This window comes from Cryphonectria parasitica (assembly GCF_011745365.1).
Source record: "Cryphonectria parasitica EP155 unplaced genomic scaffold M406scaffold_6, whole genome shotgun sequence".
NCBI lineage: Eukaryota > Fungi > Ascomycota > Sordariomycetes > Diaporthales > Cryphonectriaceae > Cryphonectria > Cryphonectria parasitica.
In genome coordinates, this window is record NW_024468914.1 from 1,205,021 (window position 1) to 1,228,674 (window position 23,654).

The 23,654-nt window shown below is 52.8% G+C and overlaps 11 protein-coding genes across 11 annotated transcripts; 3 read left to right on the forward strand and 8 right to left on the reverse strand.

The window, feature by feature from the left end:
• Positions 1-415: 415 nt before the first annotated feature.
• Positions 416-934, reverse strand: M406DRAFT_263010 (uncharacterized protein; the record flags this gene model as incomplete). Its single annotated transcript, XM_040917557.1, has 2 exons — positions 416-556; positions 605-934. Coding segments are annotated over 2 exons (471 nt in total), but the record flags the coding sequence as incomplete, so codon positions are not given.
• A 2,052-nt stretch (positions 935-2,986) lies between these two features.
• On the forward strand, positions 2,987-4,811 carry M406DRAFT_49060 (uncharacterized protein; the record flags this gene model as incomplete). The annotated part of the gene is made up of 4 exons (XM_040924382.1): positions 2,987-3,121; positions 3,207-3,859; positions 4,139-4,549; positions 4,622-4,811. 4 exons carry the CDS (start codon positions 2,987-2,989, stop codon positions 4,809-4,811), a joined length of 1,389 nt encoding a protein of 462 aa, XP_040774320.1.
• A 1,927-nt stretch (positions 4,812-6,738) lies between these two features.
• Positions 6,739-7,752, forward strand: M406DRAFT_331884 (uncharacterized protein; the record flags this gene model as incomplete). Its single annotated transcript, XM_040920680.1, has 1 exon — positions 6,739-7,752. One exon carries the CDS (start codon positions 6,739-6,741, stop codon positions 7,750-7,752), a length of 1,014 nt encoding a protein of 337 aa, XP_040774321.1.
• A 64-nt stretch (positions 7,753-7,816) lies between these two features.
• M406DRAFT_103802 (uncharacterized protein) lies at positions 7,817-8,669 on the reverse strand. The gene is made up of 2 exons (XM_040915082.1): positions 8,098-8,669; positions 7,817-8,012 (listed from the first exon to the last, which is right to left on the reverse strand). Exon 1 carries the CDS (start codon positions 8,383-8,385, stop codon positions 8,125-8,127), a length of 261 nt encoding a protein of 86 aa, XP_040774322.1. The 5' UTR covers positions 8,386-8,669; the 3' UTR covers positions 7,817-8,012; positions 8,098-8,124.
• A 696-nt stretch (positions 8,670-9,365) lies between these two features.
• Positions 9,366-10,060, reverse strand: M406DRAFT_323136 (uncharacterized protein). Its single transcript, XM_040919740.1, has one exon. It carries the CDS (start codon positions 9,967-9,969, stop codon positions 9,646-9,648), a length of 324 nt encoding a protein of 107 aa, XP_040774323.1. The 5' UTR covers positions 9,970-10,060; the 3' UTR covers positions 9,366-9,645.
• Positions 10,061-11,437: 1,377 nt separating this feature from the next.
• M406DRAFT_262993 (uncharacterized protein) lies at positions 11,438-12,304 on the reverse strand (the record flags this gene model as incomplete). The annotated part of the gene is made up of 1 exon (XM_040917555.1): positions 11,438-12,304. One exon carries the CDS (start codon positions 12,302-12,304, stop codon positions 11,438-11,440), a length of 867 nt encoding a protein of 288 aa, XP_040774324.1.
• A 598-nt stretch (positions 12,305-12,902) lies between these two features.
• M406DRAFT_340956 (uncharacterized protein) lies at positions 12,903-13,816 on the reverse strand (the record flags this gene model as incomplete). The annotated part of the gene is made up of 2 exons (XM_040921607.1): positions 12,903-12,914; positions 13,340-13,816. The coding sequence occupies 2 exons, from the start codon at positions 13,814-13,816 to the stop codon at positions 12,903-12,905; spliced, it is 489 nt and encodes a 162-aa protein (XP_040774325.1).
• Positions 13,817-14,701: 885 nt separating this feature from the next.
• M406DRAFT_352321 (putative quinone oxidoreductase) lies at positions 14,702-15,934 on the reverse strand (the record flags this gene model as incomplete). The annotated part of the gene is made up of 2 exons (XM_040922680.1): positions 15,444-15,934; positions 14,702-15,356 (listed from the first exon to the last, which is right to left on the reverse strand). The coding sequence occupies exons 1-2, from the start codon at positions 15,824-15,826 to the stop codon at positions 14,702-14,704; spliced, it is 1,038 nt and encodes a 345-aa protein (XP_040774326.1). The 5' UTR covers positions 15,827-15,934.
• A 2,001-nt stretch (positions 15,935-17,935) lies between these two features.
• On the forward strand, positions 17,936-18,112 carry M406DRAFT_225189 (uncharacterized protein; the record flags this gene model as incomplete). The annotated part of the gene is made up of 1 exon (XM_040915722.1): positions 17,936-18,112. A coding segment is annotated over one exon (177 nt), but the record flags the coding sequence as incomplete, so codon positions are not given.
• Positions 18,113-18,637: 525 nt separating this feature from the next.
• Positions 18,638-21,094, reverse strand: M406DRAFT_73983 (uncharacterized protein; the record flags this gene model as incomplete). The annotated part of the gene is made up of 2 exons (XM_040925679.1): positions 18,638-19,470; positions 19,567-21,094. 2 exons carry the CDS (start codon positions 21,092-21,094, stop codon positions 18,638-18,640), a joined length of 2,361 nt encoding a protein of 786 aa, XP_040774328.1.
• A 1,409-nt stretch (positions 21,095-22,503) lies between these two features.
• Positions 22,504-23,238, reverse strand: M406DRAFT_224175 (ankyrin; the record flags this gene model as incomplete). Its single annotated transcript, XM_040915681.1, has 3 exons — positions 22,504-22,635; positions 22,859-22,999; positions 23,089-23,238. Coding segments are annotated over 3 exons (423 nt in total), but the record flags the coding sequence as incomplete, so codon positions are not given.
• Positions 23,239-23,654: the final 416 nt, after the last annotated feature.

The following is a 23,654-nucleotide window of genomic DNA, read 5'->3' on the forward strand; positions in this document are numbered from 1 at the left end:
GGGGTCCCTTTCTGGGAGAAGAGAAGAGCTATACGGTCCGCGGCGTTCTCACATTACCAACAAGACGGGCCAGGCATAGCATCCGAGCACATTGGACAGACATATGCAGGAAAGAGGAAGAGGGAAGAAGAAAAGATTTCATATCATTGAGAGGATCCCACCTCCTCCTAAGGTAAAGGTCAAACCCGGACGCCTTGAGTCCATGACCGGACAGAAGAAAAAAGACCCCATCGCTATGTATGAAATGCAGCCTGGTCTTGGTGCCATGCGCCCCATGTCCCTTGCAATTCCAAAACAGAAATGTGCACGCCTTCCAAGTATATCCTTCTTCACGGGCTGGTCAGCCGACCAACCCAGAGATATACACACATATCTCGGTCTTGGTCGTCAACCCCCCGCCGATTTCCCCTCTTCTTTAGTTGAGCGCCAGGATCGTAAACACATCAGGAACACCCAGGTTCCGTGTTGGGTGCGGCCCGTCGTTAAACGCAGGCTCGTTGTAGATATCATCCACCTCCACCACAGACACCGTCGCCGTCGCAGCGTCCTTCTTCATCTCCATACCCTCAATAAGCGCATCACCACCATCGTCCTCCAGGCCGACCGCGCGCATGATCAGCCGCCCAATCTGGGCCTTCTCGAAACAGTCCGACCACACGGGGCTTGTCTCCACAGCCGCAAGCATGGCCCGCCTCTTGTCGCTCTCTGCGAAATGCTGCAGCCTCGCGGCGACGGCCTCCTCTGAGAGAGGGGGCAGGCAGGCGGCGATGGGGCGCAGGACGCTGACAATGCCAGCGATGGCCTGCGCGAAGAGACAGCCGCGCGAGTCGACGTCCAGGGCGGCGAGGATGCGCTGGGTGTCGGGGGAGGAGGTGTCGTCGAGGACAAAGGCGCGGTGGTCTGAGTCGAAGGTGGCGGCGAGGATGGCACGCAGGGTAGGAACGTGCGTGGCGGAGTGAGGGAAGAGGTTGGCGAGGGCTGCGTTGTAGACTTGTTCGCAGAGGGCAAAGATGGTTGTGTCTGGGAGGGTGGTGACGTGGTTGGTGTGGATCACGAAGAGAGGGTAGGAGGTTTCGATGATTGCTGTGGCGGGAGTGAAGAGTTAGTACTGGCACTGGGAGCAGGCAGTATATACAAGTGAGGGTGATGGTCGTGAGGGTTGTCCTTACATCGACACTGAACATCCAGATCGGCAGCCATGATAGTGTTTTTTTGAATTTGATAAACACTTGTTACAGTTTGGCAGTGAGTTGGTAGTATAGTAATAGGTATAAGAGTAGTAGGTGACTAGGGTCGAGTGACAGTAGTAGGATTCAGGTGTGAATGAAGATGCTAGAGTTGATATTGGCTATCGACAAGACGCAAGTGAAAGAACACCTCGAGGAAGCACGACCTTTTTATCCTAGACCCAATCCTCACTCAGCCTTACAGCCTCGCCCGCGGCCAGGGAAGGTGGATCAACGGGAATCAACAAGTTCCCATCATCAACGATAATACCACGGTCCGAGGCGGGAAGACGGGATGGCGTGGAATTTGGGCCCCCATCGGAAGACTACGGCCACCTGCCAGGAAGGTTTGGAAGGTTTCTGTAAGGTGGATGTGCAATAGCGCCTGGAACATTAACTCGCCCCTTAGCCCGACTGTCGTGTGTGGGGACCGGCAATTGGTGGAAGGGGGTTGATTGGGGGGGTGTGCGACCCTGCGACAACATGTCAGGATAATCAGCTGAGGAGTTGGTCCAGTATGACGGCGGGTGGTGTGTTAGTGCACGGGGTGAGACGTGATGGGTGAGATGGGCTCCTGCTCCGGCTTATCCCGAGGCGGAGATTAGCGACGGCAAGTTCTAGCCAGCGGAGGGTCCGAAGCCCTTTCTTTTCTTTTCTTCTTTTTCTCTGCATCAAACTTTTCTCCCCTTGCCTTTTTTTCTCTTTGTCTCGCTGAGATTTTTCTCTCACTTCCTTCTCTTCCTCTGGTCTTGGCCTCCTAGTATTGTGTCTATGATGATGGGTGGCAATGGTAGAGCTGGTAAGGGGTAGTCTGCCAGTCACCCACCCTGGGGTTTTATGTGCGAGTCATCAAGCCACTACCAGTAGTAGTCTTCAGTGTGCCTTCAATAAGTGACCCCTCAGCTAAAGCCCCAGAGCAGAGCCTCCATACACACCAAGCAGGCACTTGAAACTTGTTTAGTCGTACTTGGGCCTCTTTCTATCTCACGTAGATACTTGGGACACGGGACTGTAAGTTAAATTAAAACAGTAGCGAGCTTAACAGTAGGAAAGCTATTCATGAGTAGAAGGTCCCGAAGAGGAGTACACGTTGAGTGCGATTTTGAAAAGAGGGGTACTTCTCAGCCAGCCACGTTCCAGCATCTCATGGTCCTTAGTCTCTATTTCAGGGCATTCACCATGGTACGTACTGCTGCAACGATGGGGCTACCTACTATAGTGCACTTGTCACAGTGCTTGCAATGATAGGTTCTTTGATTGCTTATGTCATCATCAGGCCCCCTGGAGTGAGAAGCTCCCCCGCCAAAGCCAGCTTGCTCGACAGGGCTGCTCCATGGTGGGGTTCGAAAGCCGGGAAGGCTAACCCTCTGGACGGCTGCCATGTGCGCCTGACCTGCAGGAGCCTAAAGAACCCAGGCCCATTGGTGCCTGCCATGACATTTGAATACGAATCGTAAACAAACTGCAGCCAAGAGAAGCAAAGACCCCTCCAGATTTTCCTTGTGTTGTCGTCAGCACCTCTCCTCACTGCCCGAGCACCACCAGGAGGATATTCTCCTACACAACCAGACCTTACTGTATCGTACAGACTTCCAAGAGGTGCCGCAAGACTGCCTCCCCCACATCATGGTCTCGCCCCTGCATTTCTGAGGGCACACGACGTCACTTTCATGGGCCTACCACAAGGCTACCACAGGCCATCACGACAAGTCCTGCCTGCCCTCCTGTAGCTCTGCACCAGACAACACAGCATCGCCAAAATGAACACCACCTGGTCACTGCCTGACAGGCCCCTGAGCATTGAGGAGATCACGAGTGAGGCCAACAATTTCAAGTACAGCAACAATGTCCCCTTCAAACATTGGCTGCGCGCTGCAGACTCACTCCACCGCCAGGTATGTCCCCCATCGTTGCTGATGGCTGTCATTCTCCTTCATGCTCATCGAAGTTACTGTGCATTCTGTTGACAAGCTTTAACAGGGCAAGGCATATGTTCGAGATGGCAACCTGGCCCAGGCCTACCTCCTCCTCTACCGATTCTCTACCCTCGTGATCAAATACATTCCAACACACCCTGAAGCCAAAGACCCAGAGGGCAAGAATACCTTGAAGGCCCTTAGAGCCAGAACAAAACCTGTCCTCGAGACCCTGTCTGAGCTCAACCCTCAGCTGAAAGCTGCATACGATGAATGGGTTAAGATCCATGAGACTCAGCAGGATGCCTCAACTCATCTGGATGGGGAGAAATCCTCCTTTGCGAAGCGTGCTTCCAAGGATCCAGCACTGTCATGGAACCCCAGAGTCCGCGCCAAACTATTGGATGCAGATGACAATCAAGAACTTGCGGTAGACCTGGCGAACCGAGAGATCAGACGGCGCGATGCGGCTCGTAAGGCGACCCGCCAGGCCGGAATCTCAGAAGAGGAGGAGCAACAGAGGCGGACCGCGGGTCTATGGGATAACTGGGACGCGCCTGCAACGAGGAAAAGAAGCGTCGATGATGGTGACATCAGGCTCAACATGGATGCCGTGCGCCGCAGGCTCGACCAGGCCGACCAGGCCCGGCAGCCACCTAGCCCAGACGGTATTCGTTCTCAATCCAGCACCTCCAACTTCTACGATCGAGCACCATCGTATAGCTACCCGTCCATCTCCAGAACCTCCTCGCACCAGTACGAGAACAGCCTTGCGGACGATACCTATAACCATCGCCCCGTCGTCCATCCGCCTGCTCGCCCACCCAAACATAACGGCTTACCATCTGCCTCTGCGTATCGATTGGAGCCAGCCCCCCCACGGCCCAGCAAGGAGCCCATCTATAGCCCGTACGAGGCCCCACCAGCACCATCAGCCGAGCCTGTCACGGCTCTAGAACGACCACCCAAGATGGACAACAAGGCGGACAAGGCAAGTGAGCGATACACGTTTCGGCCTGCCGCATACCTCGAGAACGGCACCCCACTCCGGTCCATCTTTCTCCCCACTGGTCTCCGTGATGAGTTTCTCCGGTTGGCAGGGCCAAACACCCGGAAGGGACTGGAGATGTGTGGCATCTTGTGTGGTACCGCTGTCAACAATGCCTTGTTCATCAGCTGTTTGGTCATCCCGCAGCAGACCTGCACCTCTGATACGTGCGAGACGGACAATGAGGAGGCGGTCATGGAGTTCTGCATGCAGGAAGACTTGATGGTGTTCGGTTGGATCCACACCCACCCAACGCAGTCCTGCTTCATGAGCTCCAGAGACATGCACACCCAGTCGGGCTACCAGGTGATGATGCCCGAGAGCATTGCCATCGTCTGCGCCCCTAGATCTGAGCCCTCGTAAGTAATGGGCGGCGTCTCTGCATTCAATTCTTTACCAGGACATCAGTTAGCTAACAGAGTGTGTTGCAGCTTCGGCATCTTCCGTCTTACCAACCCACCTGGTCTGGACCATATCCTGCGCTGCACCCAGTCCGCCACATTCCATCCACATAGCCTCGACAACCTGTACACGGATGCCGTACACCCTACGGGGCATGTCTACCACTCCAGTCAGATGGACTTTACCGTCGAGGACTTACGGACAAAGTCGAGGAAATAATTTTCCGACTTGGTCCCGCCTCGAGTCCTCTCCTACCTTACACTTGTGTCAGGCCCGTTCTTGCTACGTGGACTTTGGCCCGAACTCCCACGGTGTTTTTCATTTTTGCAACTTTCGGTCAGCTTCTTCACGCAGTGAAAATGGTAGCAGGGTGGGCATAACGTGTCCTAGACTTTGGGCATAACGTGTCCTAGACTTTGGGCTGGACTGGTGCATCAACTTGATCTTCTGGCTAACCCAGTCGTTAATTCTACGACTCTTGGAAGTAGCAGCCGGCTTTTTTCAGGCACCGGTCCAAACTCAGGCGCGGACCGCCAGTCAAGATAAGCCTTAGATTGTCCAGGGCAAGGCGTTGTTGTGTTTCTACCCTTGGCTGGCTGAAACACATCATCTCACCTTGATTCCACGGAGCTTCCAGAGTAAAGTGGACATCCCGTGATGGTTACTGGTAACGAACTGTCGCCTTCTATTGAATTGGGCTGTCTCGTTGCAGCACGTTGCAGCATACTGAGCCGATTGTTCCAGTTTTTGACAAGCGGACGTGCTTGGGGGGCTGAAGCCGGGTCCCGGGGCACTCTTGTTCGGCACTGGCTTGCCGTTCTCGTTGTACTGCCTTTACAGAGCATAGCGAAGGAGTTTTGGGACAAAATGATGGAACTGGTCCATCAGAGATACTACTTCAAATCCGATCGAGAAGACAACTATCACAGCGTGGTACTCTGAACAGCGATTGACTGCGTTATGCCCTACATATGAACCTTGAGATCAAATACAAGGGTCTTATAAGCATCCTTGTTTGCCTGGTGTGTCTTGCCTCCTCGAGGAATCCTGTAAAGTATACTTTTTCGACGTTCTCTTTGATGTTTCTACCTTGACCATGGCGAGCTGGTTCCTCTCCAGTAATGCCACAGCCTGCCTAAGTAGACAGGGAACACACTTGGTTCCAACATTTTTCCCCTGCTCGCCTCTGCATCCTAAGGCTACCATTGTCTAACACAATGTCCGATTTATCCCAGTGAATCATCGGATCACACAATAGCAGCTTTGGCAAACAGAGTATCAGGTTGTTCGCAATATCAGGCAGTAGCGTGAGGAATCTCATTTAATCTCAGAATATTGATTCTGGCCTTGCCAGCAAAGACAGTTGGTGAGCAGCTTGCATGTCAGATGGCTGGTAGGCTGAAGCTATTGAGCCATGAGCTATGAACCTCTTCCTGGCTTACAGTGTCGTGACGGGGCTACATTGTGGTCGAAACGTCAATGTGGTCAGTGCAAGACCATTGATGGGGCTTTGGTGTCGTGATGTGTCGTCTGTCGTGAGAGATGGTGTATTCACCTGGCTGGCCTTTCAAGCCAATACCTGGACCTGGATCTTCTTTCCTCTTCTCCTTTTCTTTTTATCCTGTGAAGACGCCATCTGACAATGACTTTGTTCTGACACACGCTCGACTTTCTTTCTCGCACGCCCAGTACACGCTCGTCGATGTAGCTTTGTTCCATCTTTGATACGAACGCGAAGTAAGTCATTGGTGGCACACAAAGTATAGGAAGTCTAGATGGATAGACTCCTCAGGGATCTCTCTGCATATGTCATTAACGCTTAAAACGTCTTCTCAGCGCTTCTCGCCATCTGGCCAACTCTTCCTAGTCCTGACCAAGCTTCTCGATACGATACTCTTTTCGCACGCAAGACTGCAGGAGACGTTTTGTCTCGCTCGAAGAGGCCACAGCATTGCGACTCCAACAAGCTCTCCACGCTCCAGAACGTCCAGAACTCCTTGACGAGCACCTGACCCGTCGCTGAGCTGAACCGCCATCTCTCTTGACACTTGGTCTATACTGGTCTCACCTTTTCCTCAAGTACAATCTCAACCCACACACTCTTCACAACCAGAAATAGGGCGTGGATGCTCCGTATCTACGAAAAATGCCACCAACCACCCCTCAGCGAGGCCAACGCTCGGCCAATTCCTCTACCTCTACCTCTCCCACCACCCCGTCCACACCATCCCCATTCCGCAGCCCCTCCGTAAGCCCTCAAAAGCTCGACGCCCTCCTCCGCCTCCCCAACTTCACCTTCCGCCGTCCCGCCACCCGCGGCCGCAACAAAGGCGCCAATCCCTTCCACCCAACCCTCCGCGCCACCATTGCTCGCGCCCTGGGCGCTGAGACCCGTACCGGTCGCGCAGGCAGGCAGGCCACCGTCGCACGCCGCGTGGGCCTTGTCTTTCGGCATGCTGTGCGGACACACCGGCTTTTTCCCTCGTTTGAGCTGGAGACGGAGCATTTCTGGGACGCGGTGCTGGACGGGCTGAGGCGGGAGGATGGCGAGCTGGCTACTGCTTTACGTGGTGGCGTGGTTATGGAGGTGGTCGGGGTGTATGCTGACGCGTATGTGAGGGAGCATGGCGAGGGCGAGGGCCGGGAGGAGGAGGAGGAGGAGGAGGAGGAGGAGGAGCTGAGGGGCAAAGGAAAGTCGCCTGCTACGCCGCCGCCGCCGCCGCCGCGAAAGGCACTCCTCGACGCCGTGCGGGAGTGGTGCGAGATCTTCCGAGAGTACCGCCACGACAAGACAGAGCGCATGGCGGAGAGGGACGCCCCGGCCTACCCGCCTCGCAAGAAGGGAGAGATGGATGGTGCTTACATCGCCCGTCTTCAGGCGGCTGCGGAGGAGGTTGCTGCGAACCGTGCGCGCCAGGAGGCCAAGGCGCGGCGGGTGAAGCAGGTCTCGGAGATGGAGCACGAGAAGGACCGCATGCTGTGGTATGCGGCGATGGATCGGCTGGATGGTAGGCTGAATGAGATGGAGTGGGAGAATCGGCTCTTGCAGGTGGGAGGCACGGAGGAGGATGATCCTTGGGTGCCGTGGAAGGTCCAGGTGGAGGGGCTTGGGCTCTTTGAGGAGAGCGATGAGGATGGTGGCCAGGCAGGTGTGCTGTAGGAGGGCTGGGGGGAAGCCGTGGCTGCTCTTGAGTAAACAGGAAGAAGAGTAGGGGCTGTGGTTTAGCAGATGGGTACGATGATCATTGATGGGTAGCAGTTTGTCTGTCGAGTAGGAAAGTTCATGATGTGTATGCAAAGTAATAAAGCTTCTCTTCTTCACTTGGTCCAACATTGAATGCTATCATGTTATCACACTCACGATATGGATTCTGGAATTGATATTGTATCTCAACCCAAGACGTTGGAGCCGTAACGTATCTGAGAGGTTTGCAGCGTCCGAGAATCTGGTCAATCTTCGAGCATTAAAGATAGATTGGATTCCGAGGGAGTCAAGAATACTTACCTTGGTAGAAGAGGCCTCATGTCCAGCTCAAACAATGTATATCATCTGCTCCTCCACGTCCCATTCGTCCCACTCCTTACTCTCTTCGGTACCAAGCATGGTTAACCACCTGCTACCTCTTGAGTCTACCTGTACTTGCCGGCCTGCTACCCACGCGTATCCTACAAGGCGAAACCGTCGCTGTTCTGGGGTTGACTCTCCGACTACCTCGCGGAGTATGAGTGGTGTAGCGACCCACCCCGAAGACAATGCAACACCAATCGCCCTCTTGTACTGTTGCTGGGACATTGCCTAGGTAGCCTCTTGCCGTGCACGCAATCCCTCGACCAGATGTCCCCATATGCATCGAGGCCTGGAGCCCCTGCACGCCTTCAAGTCTGGCCGTCTGAGAACTTCCTAGCTGCTTGATGACTTTCTCAGTCGCCTTGACCCAGGTAGGCCATTCTCCAGAGTAACAGCCTTGTACGAGAGTGTAAAAATAAGCTAACAGAACATCCTCAGGTTCATAAGCCGAAGCAAAATTGGCTTCGCTTAGAGGTTGCCAGAAAGGCACAACGAGAGGCGGCACATTCAGCATCCCAAGAGGCGCATGAACATGTTGTATGCGATCGAACAGGACACCTTGAACGCCGAGGACATCGTGATCCAGTGTTGGTCTTGCATAGGCTCCAGCTGCAGGGGAGTCACAACTCTGCCGGCGACCGAGGAGACCTGTATAGCTGCTTCCCTGGACGTTGTAATATAGGAATTTATCCCAGCGAGGAACCCATGTCGGGGCTTTCTTGTCGGTAAGCGTGTTGTTATCGTGTTGGACATGGCGCAAAATATCCAGGTCACCGGTTGCGAGGTAATGGCGTGCCAGGACCGTGTACCCCGCTTCTGCCGATTTTGTATAGTCCGGCTGCAAGATTAAATCCGTATTGGAAACCCCTTTCGTGGAAGTGGTAGTACCCATTGCATGCAGAGACTGAAAGGCATAGACTCTGTCAATAGGATCCTTGAGGTGAAGTAGTCGAGCAAAGTCGAGGATTTCCAGGAAAGATTGGTTCATACAGTATGACTGTTGCAGGCCAACACTTCGTTTTCGAATTTCAAGTTGTGTAGTATCCCATGCAGCGATAGATAAATGGGCTGAAAGAGATGAAGACAAAGGCAGTTCATCCAAATCGCACATCGGAGCAAGGCGTGATAGTCGATCTCTGCCCTGGGACCCCAAAATATAACCGCCTCAGTGGCCGACGCTGCTTCTTGGATCACCCAGCCCCTTTCCCACCATGGCTGCCCGATAAGCGTATAGATATACTTTATCCTCGAGTCCATGCTCAGACGCTTTTCCAGGTCGTGTGACGGAGGTTGGAATCCATGGCCTTCCGCTAGATTCATACCGCTCAGGTCCGCACATATTATCTCATTTAGCCATGATACGAAAGTCTCTGCAGCAACTCCGCCGCCGTCGTCATCACCGACAATATGTATCAAAACTCGGCGGGCACGAGGGTAGATCTGCCCCATAAGGGCGACCTGGTGGCTTTTCTCCACCTAGTTTCCCTAGTCGATGCAAATTGAGTCGGCCCATAGCGACCGCGTCTCGGAAGCATGCCGAACTCGTCTCAAAGCCGCGGCCAGGTTCGCAGTGATTTCTCTTGTGCTGCCGTTGCAAGAAATCTCTTCGGTCTTCTCTTCACTGCCCCAGACGTACGAGATGGCCTCGAAGTCCAGCTCGCCGTCCAGGCTGGCGGCCTTGAGCTCGCAGGCGAGGGGCTCGGCGCCACTGCCCGGCGAGAGCACCAGGTAACGGATGAAATTACCAGGAGGAAGCTCTTTGTACGTGTCAGCATCGAGATGGGTGTCCTGCAGAGGGTCGAATGGCATGGTGTTTGATAAGGCTCAGCTGCAGGCTTGCAGACTGTCTCAGGTTTCGTTGATCGTAGACGAAAGACATGCGGTTCTGGATGGCTTCACTGGAACAGGTTGAGGGGCGGGGGAAGGACCGTCTCTGTCATCCACCATGTCAGAGTTACAAGCTGAAGGGGTCTGGGTGGCCTCTGGTGAGCCTCCGTTGGTCACATGGCTGCATATTGCATCAAAGAACAGCCAGTCTGATTGATCGTGCGAGGGCCCTGCACGGCCGGCCAGCTACCCAACAGCCAGGCCTGTTGTTAGCCTCAGATAGTTCGGCCTCGTGAGCTCTTCCTCTTTTCTCTTTTTCCTCTGCAGCGCATTGCCATATGGATCTTTTTACACTCGCATGTCGGTTGTTCCAAAAGCAAGGAACCTCAGTGGTGGTGGCTGCAGGCGTCTGTATGTACCAAGTACACAGTGTTGATTACAGTACAAATAACCAATGACTTTTTACACTTACTCAAGCTAAGTGCCGTGGAAAAGTGGAACACACAACCCCCTAACCCCGATACTCTTTTCAGATCCTGTCTTGCTTTTAAAGAAGAGAGAGGTGAGAGAGAAGAAGAAGAAGAAGAAGAAGAAGAAAGAAAACTAAAAAATTAAATAAGCAGAGGCCTGACTAGGAATATTGAGCACATTTCAGATATCCCTATTCTCTGACATTTTGAGTTATATCTTGGATTCCTGTCCAGATGGCCTGACATGCCTGCACACTACTTATGTTCAACATACTTGAGTACCCGAGCCTCATGAGCAAGTCGTTTTAATGCTGGAATTTTGGTGATCATTTCCCTTCTCTTAAGGCAAAGCACTGAGTGGTCATGTGTTTGTGTTTCGTTGATAGCCTTGGAAACTAGACTTGACTGGTTTCTCTGCCTCCATTCCTTCTGTAGAACAGCCCTGCATAGAACATCCTGTCGTATCTTTAACTCAAGTGAATTTGAGGTCTACCATCAAGGATTCCGGTTCGGGCCATTTTACTCAAGTCTTTGCGCTTAACGTCGGATGAAGGATATAATGTGAAGCACAGAGCCCGAACTCAGCGTAAAGAAGTAATTGTGAAATACTTGACTGGTAGTCATGGCTGGTTTCACTGTACACTGGACGCTTGACCTGCTCTCCAAACCCCAGTCGATGCCTACAGCTTCCCGTCCAGCATTATGCCGCCCTGCTGCCTTGTTCAAACTAATATACAAATTCAGATACCTAGCATAACCCCTCTTTTGACGCTCTTTCTCAAAGTACACAATTGCTGCTTCATTCTCAAGAAAGAGGGCATGCAGGCATATCCTCATCTCATCAACGCCTCAAAGTCTCACAAATCTTGTCGTACCAAAACCGTCTTATCTGGATGCCGCTCCACCTCACTCAATTTTCTCATCGAGAGTACATCCCAAGGAAGCCAGTCCATCACCTCGTGAAACATGAAGATGGCGTCTCAAGAAAAGAACCTCGCAGGCCAAATGTTCATAGCCGTCTTGATCCCAGAATCGACCGGCAGCCCAGCATGTTTCGTTCGCACGTCCCCCGTCCCATTGGCAAGCAGATTCACCCAGAACACCGCATTGCCCTTGACAGGCCGCACCGCAATGCCCCCGTCCTCATGCACCCTCCACAGCGCCTCACCGCCCCGCGCGCGAGACTCCGCCACCGCCTTGGCCGGCGCGCTCACGTTGGGGAACCACGTCTCGCCCGCGGTGCAGTCGTCCTCCAGCACAGGCAGGAACGTCGCGACGCGGTTCCACAGCACGCCATTGTGCTCGGGGAGGCGGTCGGCGCTGAACCAGTCAAAGTGCGCGTCAAACCGCTGCCCGGGCCCGTAGCGCACCAGCTGCAAGGGTAGCACGTCGTCGCCCTGTGGGATCGTCAGGAGCGTGCCTAGAAACGACACGGCGCGGTTGCGCACGCACTGCGCTGCGGGGAGGTCGACGGGGAGGATGGCCGAGTGCGAGGTGCGCGCCTGGTTATGTGCCTTGCCGCCGCTCTTGCGGTGGATGCCGGAGGGCTGGAAAAGGGGCTCGCCTGCCTCGAGGAGGGCAGGGATCTCGCCTGGGGCCAGGAAGTCGTGGATGTAGATCAGGAGAGGGTCGACGCTGATGATCTCGGTAGTGTAGCTGTGCGGCTGGCAGGTGAAAGGCTCAATGGCTTGTGGGTGCGGGGTCAGGAGAGACGCCAGCCAGGATGGGAGTGGGATTGATGACGAGGAGGAGAGAAGAATATCGTGGTGATGTTGGAGCAGCAGGCTTACGAGGGCTCCAAAGAGCGCCGCCGCTGTGGCCGCCAATACTCTTGCTAGCAAGGTCATGTTACAAGTATATTATCATACCTTTGAGCCTGTGCTGAAGAACATGCTGCCCAGAGAGCTCGTAGGGTCAGTGCACGAGTAGCCGACAAGACGTTTGGTAAATCTGGAGTCTTGTATTTCATATCCATTACCTCTCTAAATTACCTGATGCGCACATAAGCATAGCGTATACAAGCATCAAGGGCACGTAAGCACCTTCCTCATCCAGTTAATCTGTGCAGATCTGCTTGTTTATGTGAAACGATGCAACCTTACTATACCAGTGATGAACGACACTGCAGCACGCCACCAACTAGTCTTATAAGGCATGTTAAAAAAGGAAAAGATGATGGGGGATAAAATCTGATTCTTGAATCGTGGCCAATGACATGAGGCGAGAGTCAGATGCAATAGATCTTGTGCATAGATTTTCTTTATTGGCAACTGAAGACTGAAGCAATAAACATTGAACGCCCTGATTTGGCTGGCTTGCGTCGCATTCATCCGGCTCTTTCCGAGGGCGCTGCCCTTCGCCCTGGTTTCCTAAAACGTCGACCTCATTGAATTATCAACTATGCAAGTTCAACATAGTGCTTAATCATCAGTAATTCTCTCTTTCCTACTCTAGCTCCTGTTCTTACTCAGCTATGGCCTCGCTATGCCCCCTCCACTTCCACGGCCTCATTGTCAATTTCTCATTAAGTAACAGTACATATTGGGTAAGATTGAGTCGCTTACAACTGGGTACCAACTGGCTTACATGCAGCAGCTCTAGCAGCCCTGACGGGATCGGTGTCTGGGGATGTATCTCACCCATTTCCACACCCTGGTCGTTCACTGATAGTTGAACATAGGTTAGGATACATCTGCCATTGAAACTTGCACGAATACCTATGATAAAGAATAAGGCAACGAAAACTAGCACGATTACAAGCTTCTTCATCGTTCAATGCGTCCCTATGCCATTGCAATCACAATTTATGTGCTTGACAAGCCACAACAGCAACATCAACACTGCCTCCCATGGATACAGCCATGGATACAGCCTTATTTCACAACACTCGAATCGCCATCCGCCCAGTGAACGTGAATCTTCCAGCTCGTGACTTTCCACAAAGCCTCCCCTTCCACCTTTACGAATTCGATCACGCACAGCCCGCCCGCCAAGTACTTCGCCCCGTCAGCCTTCATTCCCTCGCCACCGAAGCAATGTTGTGCCAACATGGAAGCACTCATGCGAGCCCTTGTATCCCCATCCGTGATGTTGATGCGTATATTGGTCAAGTAGTGCATCGTGTCCAGCTTGCTGACCCGGTCGTGAAAGAGGTCGGATAGAATGGCATCACGGCCTTGGGTTACTCTGCCGCTTAGGTCAAAGGTGGCCTCCTCGGCGAAGGCAGAGGTGAACAGTTCGGGGTCGTTGGTGTCGAAGCCCAGGAGAACTCTGTAGGCGGCGTCTACTATAGCTTCGCGGCCGGTAAGAGGGGGATTCAGGGTTGGGGGGAGGGACAAGTGGCTGAGATTGGTCGTCATGGTGAGATTTGGAGAAAGGATGTCTTTGTATGTATGATAGAATAGTTTGGCTGGTGAGAAATATTGACAACAACGACGCTACTTCGTTTTCCTAAATTGTCCTAGCTTAGAGAATTACTACTCGCTTCTCGTTCACCCGAAGAGTTATTGCATTTATATATATATTTCAGTCTGGCTCGAACAGCTTGGCATACACTCACCCGCAATTAAGCCGACACTATCGCCGTTTAAGTCCAACCTCTGTGCTATCACTGCAGATGGCGTTTACACGATGGTGGAGCATGAATCTACAGGAATAAGCTGTACATCATCTACACGTTTAAGATTTTACTTATCAGAATCTATATCTGAGGCCCTTCTTGGTTGTCAAATTGCACATGTACGAGACACGTCCTTGGCCCTGATTCGCAAAGATTCTACATTGACTGGGAAATTACGATAACAGAGCCCAGCTCAATATCTAGTAAATAATTGTCAAGTCAGTGCAACGAAAAAAATGTCTATGGTATACTCGGGTTTAGTGTTAACTCCAGAGCTCATCGAAGTGACGATGGTGGAACTTGGAATGGGGGCTGCGTTTCGGAATGATAGAACTCTCCGATGACAAACTGACTTTGAATATGTCAGATTTCACTGTGTGGTTCACCAAGGCCTGGGTCCCTAACTAATGATTTTGTATCTGAGCGATATATCTTGAAGGATTGGAAAGGCTCGGGCTTCCAGTCTCATCAACACTTGCACAACGACCACAATACACACACTCACTCACCCTCAACGATCATAAAACAAGCTCCAGTACATCACTATCACCATTCCATACAATTACTTAACGAGTGACTTGCATTTATTTATTCTCAGAATTGCGTCAACCAAGACACGCCTTTCTCAAATAGTCACAACCATCTTGGTTCTACTAACCCCCTTCATCAACTTCTGGATTCCTCCCTCTACAGCATCCAGGCCCGTCCCCACAACCTCAATCTTAACAGGCAACTTCTGCTCCCCGCTCTCCAGCAGTTTAGTGGCATACGATATTACGTCAGCCCCTCCGTCCGTCTGGAACACCTGCATCCCCAGCACCTTGGCATGCTTCGTCCCCTGCGGCACAGAGACCTCCGCAAGACCCGTGACGACCTCTGAGAACAACTTGGGCCCGTCGGCCCGCAACGCCTCGAGAATCTGCGGCTGCTCCACCACAGCCCCGACACAGTCAAGGACAGCATCGAACCCGGCACCTCCAGGGGTGGTTCCTTTGAGGATGTCGACGTTGCTCTGGTCGGCGCGGGCGATGCAGGTTGAGGCGCCCAGCTCCTTGGTCAGGAAGCCATGGTGCTGCGGAGAGCTGGTCGCGACGATGGTGGCAGACGTGCCGAGGGCCCTGCGCAGGAGCTGAATGGCGTGGCCTCCGACGGCGGAGCTGCCGCCGAGGACGAGGACGGATTTGGGGGCTGTGGCTTGGTCGAGCTTGGTGGTTCCCAGGCCTGGGAGGGGGACTCCGAGGCCGACAACTATGGCTGATGTAGCGGTGACGAAACCGATCCTATTTTGGGATTATTCATCAATGTGTCAGCTGGTGGTGGGCATCACTTGAACGAAGCGAGACTCAGGCGGGTTGGGACCAACTCACGGGATCGAGGCAGCCTCCTCCAAGGTCAACGAAGCAGGTTTTTTGGCCACGCTGCTATCCAAAGCCACTACAAACTCCTGGAAGGCCGCGCCCTTGGCGCCGAGTCCGAACCGACTCGACCAGGCAAACACCTCGTCCCCAGGCTGAAAACTCGTGACAGCCGGGCCGACCGAGTCGACGACGCCTGCAATTTCCAGGCCCAGCACGACGGGCCAGGATTCGATGGCGACGCCGTAGTACAGGGATTTCCCGTCGACTGGGTTGAGACCGACGGCTTTGGTACGGATGAGGACTTCGTGGTCGTTGGGGGTGGGCTTGGGAATGGTGACGAGGGTCAAGGGGCCTCCTTGCTTGGTGGCTTCGAGACGCTGCATTGTCGACATGATTGTTAGCTTGGGTGAGAGTAGTATATTGTAAGTGTGGTGTTGATAATAATGTTAAGAGTAGGCTGATTGTTGCTTGTCTGTGGAAATATGAGTTCTAAGGTTTCTTTTGTTGGTGCTCATACAATTTCGAAATGAAACTGACAGAGACCGTGAGGATTTCATTCATCTTTATACTCGTCATTTGTTCACTGACTTTCAAGTGAAGTATCATTGCAAAGCAGGTCTACCAAGACAATGTTGACTCCTACTTCCGCAATGTCCTCAGCACAATTGCCATTCAAATTCAAGCCCGTTCATAGTCTTCGGCCCCGGCCTGGCTCCATGGTCAGACATCGGGCCCGGCCTGGCTCGGACAACAGCCCTGCCCGAATTAGTAACTTCGGCAAACCTGGTTTACCGTAGTGCGAAGTAGTTTATACCCGCCAGTGTTTTCGTTATGTCCGATGACAAAACAGCTCGGAAATACGCTAAAAACAACAGCGGATGACAAAAGCTGGAATAGTGATCGCAGACGGAATTCCTATGAGCATAAGTCAAAGGGGGGGGTTTTGGGCCGGGGTAGTTTTGGGCCACCCTGGCCACCCTCACCGCCTCTTCAACCCCCTTTAGTTTGATAGCTATTACTCAACCAATTTTGATCCAAACAACTTCATCTTTCCAGCAAACCTTTATCTGACTGTTATGAAGCCCTATTCCGAGTTTGAGCTAGCCCAGGCCGTTGAGGCTGTCAGAAAAGGCAAGTCTCAGCGGCAAGCCTCGAGGGAATGGGGTATTCCAAGGAGTACTCTTCAGGCTCGCCTAGAAGGAGGGGAATCGCATAAAACAGCCCACGAAAACCAGCAAAGGCTCTCTATTGATCAGGAAAGAAGACTAGCCGAATGGATCCTGATTCAAGAAAGCCTAGGCATTCTACCAAGCTATTCAGAACTCAAATACTTTGCTCAGCAGATCCTCGAGGTCCAGGGAGACTCTCAGGCCCTCGGGATGCAATGGACTCAGGCTTTTTTGAAGAGAAATCCAGAGATAAAGGTCAGGAAGACTCGCCGCATTGCCTCTGAACGAACGAATGGGGCTACAACAGAGGTAATACGGCTTTGGTTTCGTCTTTTCAATCTTCCTTATATCCAAGCTATTAAGCCAGCTAATAGATGGAATATGGATGAAGCTAGCCTGATGGAGGGCTAAGGAACAAATGAATTAGTTCTCGGAGGCTCCTCTTCGCATTCAATTCAAAGGAAAGACCCTGGATCAAAAGCCTGGACTTCTTTCCTCGAGTGTATCTCAGCTACAGGTGCCTACCTCTTCCCTCTGGTGATTTTCAAAGGCTAAACGGTACAATAACAGTGGTTTCCTCTTGATTTGGAGCCTTTTGATGATTAGAAGTTTACAGCTACGCAAAACGGATGGACAAATGATAAAATAGCAGTTGAATAGCTGAAAGAGATCTTCATTCCTCATAGCCAGCCAGCAGACCCCTCAGAAGCCAGGCTGTTAGTCCTGGATAGCCATGGCAGCCATAAAACGGACGAGTTTATGTGGCTTTGCTTCCAAAATAATATCCTGCTTATTTACTTGCCTCCTCATACCTCTCACGTTCTTCAACCCCTCGATCTAGGGGTCTTTTCATCTCTCAAACGGGCATACAGAAAGAAAGTCAGCAATATGGGCTAATGGGGCGATTCAACTATTGCAGGCAAGCGTTTATTCCTCAGCAACTATCGTCTGGCTCAACTGGAAAGCCTTTCAAGCCAGAATATTAGATCTGGATGGAAAGCAACTGGTCTGTGGCTTCTCAGACCCTCAAAAGCCCTCTTGAGCCCTCTTCTTCTCAAGAACAGTCAACCAAGCCGTCAGACCCAGTCCAATTCAGGCTCAGCACAATCAACAGCACCTCGTCTTTCCCTAAAAGCCTCCTCAAGCCAGCCAGTCCTCTTTTCAACTCCTCGAAAGGCTAAACAGCTATACTATCAGCTGCTAGAGAATCAGCAACAACTTCGAACGGAACCAGGCTGCCGTATGCTATTCAAGAAGATAAAAAAGGCTTATGGGGAGAGGGATCTCGAGTTTGCCAAGGCATTGGAGGAAAATAAAGCGTTGAAAAGGCAGATTGAGGCTCTGAGGCCTAGTAAAAGAAGAAAGATTGATATGGATCCGAATTCGAAGTTTGCAGGGATTAAGGATATACAGAGAGCTCAAAACGCAGCTAATCGCCACGAGGATAGTCTGAATGAAGAGAGCGATGTCGAATTACCTACTGATGAGGAGGATTGCATCGTGGTGGGTGAATAGAATAGATAAACAGTATATATATATATGGGTGTGTGTATTTGACGAGGGTGGCCAGGGTGGCCCAAAACTACCCCGGCCCAAAACCCCCCCCTTTGACTTATGTCATAACATTCGACTTGCTCGCGCCTCGCGCTTTGGTATTGGAAAGCGGATTTTTGAAATTCAGTTCCACAGGTTTCGAAGGAATGCCACAGCTTGCGATGAAGCAAGATTGAGAGGGGTTGAGGTTTTGTTCAGGTTCGGAAGACAGCACAGGGCTCCAGATCAATCTTGTGCTCTTCAATGTTGATTGTCACCAGCAGTATCGCTCCCTCTCTCTCTCTCTCTCTCTCCAAGTATCCTTGTCAAGTCTTTTTTGCAAGAATAAACGACAACCGAATTCTGCATCCGTAGCCCCAGTGCCTTGCAGAAGGACGCTTGAGAACTCATGAGATGCGTTATAATTACAAGATTCATTGATGAGCTAAAATTGTCCAGTATAGATCTTAGTGTGAAGCCTAGCAGCTTGTCACAACCGCTTCAGCCCATACATCCAGCAACAACAGCCATCACAGCGACATAAGCACCAACATCCCGAGCGATATCCTGACGGCTAGCAAAAGCCCGCCATACACCAAGCACAGCCATCGAGTTGAAAGCCCACAAGCCGACAAGCAAGACAACAGCCATGCGACCGACGAAGCCAGGAATGACTGTGAACCCCAACATGGGCAACAGTACCGCGCCGGCCATTGTCAACGCCGCATCAGATGTCGTTTGAGAAGGAACAACAGGCTCTGGCGTCTTCCTTGTCTCCGTTGTCAGCGTACTAGGGTCAACCTGCATGACACCACGGCTCACCCCTCGATGGTGCTGCGGCGGGAGCGAAGCAGAGGTCATCAACTGCTGGGTCGAGAGGACGGACGGATGGGATGCGATCAATGGCTCCAGAGGTTGCGGCCTGGTGGTGGACCTCGGGCTGATCGATGTCGCGCTGTCGATACCGGAGGAGCTTCGGCTTCCTATCGAGAGGCGGTTGTGGCGGACAAGCCATGAGTTGCCGTGCATTGTGCCGGGTATCGGCGTAACGGTGGGCTCCTCACTAGTGGTGTTGTGATGTAAAGACTGGAGGTACTCCTGGGCTGCAGGTCTCGTCTCGTGGTGCATAGAGGAATGCGGAGAGCCATTACTGCTGATAGGTGAGCACTCCTCGCTAGCGGCGAGGGTAACAAGGTCCTCGGCTGAGTCGAGGAAGCGCGTCTCGTCCTCGGAGATGGGCTGGCGTGTGGCGAGGTAAGTCTGATAGTCGTCGATGTCGGAGGGCGAGGGCGCAGGCAGATCGCGCGTCGCCGTGAAGGATGTAAGGACGTGGTCTGCGTTTTTTACGTGTCAGTGATGTGCTTTTCTAGAAGTCACCAATTTTTCTCTCAAAAAATTGTCCTTGACAAAAGAGTCCGAGTCCAACTCACTGTACTGCCCCAGCTTGAAGGCGATCTTGTCCAAAATATCCGTCTTGTGCCACTGCAGCTCTCCACCAGCCAGGAACTCGGCCCTCCGGCTAGCCGGCAGGATATGGTTCTGCACCCGCCGCGTTTGCGTGTCTGTAGTGTCGAGCCGGTGCAGCTGCTCTTCCAACTCACCCAGTTCGTCCTGCAGGTGCAGGAGAAGTCTATGATTGAGCGCCTCGAACCTGCGATAGATGGGCTTGATCGCCACGTGGTCCTGCTCGTCGGTCCCACCACTTGGAAAGACGCTGACGAAACTCGCCGTACTGTTGCGCCTCGAGCCATGCTTGTGGGGCGGACCGAAGGATGCGCTGGTGGGATAAGCACTCGCCCGGCAGCGCTGATTCGCGGCGGAGGAGGAGGATGAAGAGATGGTAGAGGCGAGCAGCTCGTAGCCTGAGAGTGGCAGCTTCTCAGCACGAGGCAGGTGTTTGGGATGCGTCTGGTTCGGCACTCGTGGAGTCAGGTTTTGGGCCGAGATGTGTGGTAGCTTTGCCGAGCCTCGAGGCATCTCTGGAGTTCCATAGTAGCGATCTCGTTCAGGACTGTGGCTGTGATGTTTGTCCAGCGGTGCCCTGAGACGCTCGGGAGGTTGGGTGGCTGCTGGTGCGATGGGTGTCTCGTCGCCACCCACAGCGCCCACGTGGTCCTCGCCGAGGCTCAGATCTGTGTCTGTTGTTTTCTCGGACGAGGCAACGCTATGTCGCCTGCTTGAGGATGAGGTGGAAGAGCGAGAAGAAGAGTTGCTCTTTGCTGTAGGTGAGGACGACGATGTGGTCATCAGTGCCTTCAACAGGTCTAACGACGGTGGCAGCATAGTATCAGAGCTGATACCCTCCGCCGCCGTGTTCTCTGTTTCTCTCCCCCGAGGCCAGTCCTCTCCTGCTGGCGGAATTGAGGCCACATCATGGCCAGAGCCAATACTCTCCTCTCTGCCCAAATCGATTCTATCTTCCTTGTCGTCCTTGTCGTTTGAATGGGGAATTGTCGACAAAGAAGCACGCCGATGCGAGGCAGCAGACCGAGGCAATGCAGGAATCGACGGAATCCTGGCTTGGTTTGCTGCACTCGAAGGCGAGAGGTGCTTCAAGCCCCAACCCTCACAATCAAGGGGAAGGCTCGTGTTGGCTCGAATTGAGCTGCTCTTCAGAAGAGCGAGGTCCGCAGCGGAATATCGGCGCCGGCTCGACGGCGAGCCACGGCCGTGGCTGGCCCTGCTGAGTTCATTCTCGGCGGCTGGGCTGTTGTTGGCCTTGAGAAAGTGGTGCAGCTGAGGGGAGGCGGAGCGGTAATAGCTGCTGCGACCTAGATGATCGCGCTTCGTCGAGGTCAGCCGCGTGGTGGTGGTGCTGGCGGTGGTGACGCGCGGTGGTGGCTCATTGGCCTGGTCTGTCGCGACATCGAGCACATGGTCGAGGTCTGCCAGGGGCGGTTGTTCACTTGGCGGCTCCTGGATGGTTGGAATGGTGGGGCACTTGTAAGTAGGCAACATGATATCCCTTAAATATAATGATACCAAAGTCTGCAGTTTGGATCTGGCGTCAATGGGATGATGTCTTCTGAGGAACATACGATTGAGCCTTACGAAATGTTCAGTGGAGACTTACTTGGGAATATATCTGTCTTAATTCACAATTGCCGTTTTTGACACTCAAATCCGAGAAGTGAGAACTGAGCTCAAGGTTTGGATGAATAAAGGTCCAGTGGTAAATCGGACAAACTTTCGGTTGTCCAAGCAGAAGCCCAGCCGGATAAGTGAGTGAGTGAGTTGAGTGAGTGAATGTTTTCGGCGTTCGTCAGTCAGCCAGCTGGGTATCGCTGGTAATAACCATATGGGTAGAGCTGGTAGATCTTTCTCGGCACGTCTGTGGGAAATGGCCTGATTTTTTGTTAATCAGTGTTTGAGGTTGTCCGCGCCCCTGGGACCACGACCGATTCTCTCGAGCAGCAGCAAGCTAGTGCTGAGAGATGCAAGCCTCCTTGAACGGGTAATCCAGCTCCGGAAGTCAGTCGCCAGCCGAGTTGCAACCATACATACAACACTGCTGTTCAAAGTACTTGGCCAGACTCAAAGATCCTTCCAGCTACAAGAATCGCTGTCCTCGCTCGTTGGTCCGTGGTAAAAGTTGGTGGTGGCGGTCACTGGTCTTACAAGATGCCCCCAGCCAGTTCTGTCTGCGCTGCGGCTGATGGTGTTTCAGATGCAGACTTGAAGCCAGGAGGTGGCGGGCAGCGGAAGACAGGGAGCCGCATGCACTACGACGCTGAAGGGACCTCCGTCTATGAGGGGCCGAAACATCGAACCCCCTGATTCTGAATCTGGGGAAAGTCAAGATGCTTATTCGGGACCCCGGTGGAAGATCTTCGTGAGGTCGTCGATCGCGCGTCCTGTGCGGAAGTTGGAAGCACCGCCGTGCACTGGCTCCTTCGCCGGGGCCGACACCCCCTGCAGCAGGCCTCGGACCGGAACTTGACGAGAAGCATAACTCAAAAGAAGCTTAGATGCCACCCTGCTCGAAACGCCCAACCGGTAGTAACATGTTCTGCGATACGGTAGCATGGAAGTCATGATTATCCGTGCCCGAGGGAATATTTCCTGGAGGGGCAGCGAGTTCCAGAACAAGATTCGCGCCCCCTCAGGTCGAAGCGACATCCTCCTGCTCGCGTATGAAGGTTGTCGGGGAAAGAAACGATGATAGGGTCAGTGGTTGGATTACGAAGTCCAGTTCACGAACACCATCTTCTATACGACCTTTCTATCATTAATTTTTCCAAGTACGTAGATGGCCTGTACTTGCCTGCCCATAACAACTCCTGCACGTTTATCGCTCGGTTGTTTTTTTCTTTTCTCGATTTCTCTGCCCCTCCTGTCTATGACTATGGAGTGTTCCCAGTGGCATCTTTGCCGGCCTTGCCTCGACCAGCTGCTGCTTCAAACTTGGCTTTCCAGGTGTCCTCTTGCTTGAACATGGCAATGCACTCCATCGCTGAGGGCATGCCGTACTCGGGATCTGCTCCTCCGTCCAGTAAAGCCTAGGATTCATGGTTAGATGCCGGCGTGCAGAGACTGTGGCCGTAGTGGTTGACTCTGGTCTCCCTGCGACACAGGAAAAGAAGAAAGTGAAAGAATCAAGAAGAAGAAGAGACAAAAAGAAGCCAGGAAAAGGAAGGATCTCAGGGAGTGAAAGGCAGGGGCTATTCTGCACCCCTAACCCTACATTTTCAAAGTGCCAAACGGGAAAGTTGCATTACTCACCTCGATGACATCATCTTCTTTCTTGAAGACGGCGCCTGCAATAGGGCTCTGATGGCGGTCGTTCAACCTGTTGGGATCCGCACCATGGTCTATGAGAAAGCGGACGAGATCAGCATGGCCGTGGTAGGCGGCAAGCATGAGCTGGCGAACAAAGATCAGCATAAGTAGCTACCGACGATGGAGTCAAGCCTCAGGAGAAGGGGTGGTGTCCAAGAAGCTGTCGGTCATACCAGAGTATCGCCTTTTCCATTCGTCAGGTTCGGGGGCAGGCCGGCCGTGATAGCCTGTTGTAGTAGCTCAGCGTTGCCCTGCCTGGCAGCGTCGTACATGCGTCCTGCAAGAGCGATTGCTTCTGGTGGGATGGAGGTTCCTGGGCTGGGTGACGTGCCAGTGTTTTCTTGAGGCTCACTCATGGTCAAGAGATCGTATGCGTGATAGGCTTCGAGGGGGTAAACTGTAGCAAGATCCAGCTGCACGGCGGAAAATGATCCTCGCGATGATGTGACGAAGATGAGCCCTTGGTTCGAAGGGAGGTTGAGTGTTTTTTTCCCGCGCAAAATTGTCAGCGTAAGGTGAGCCAGAGCTGATGTTGATGCTTCTCGTACAAAGGGAAAGACGCTAGCAAACGCTGCTGACACATTTACAACTCGTGACACACAAAACATGCTGACTGACTTGCTCAGCCTCGTTCTTGACAACTTTTTCTTCTTTGCGTAAGACAGGCCATAGGTATTGATGATTCGGAAGTAGCCTTTGGCTTCTCCATGCACCTTTTTTTTTCTCTCTCCCCAAGAAT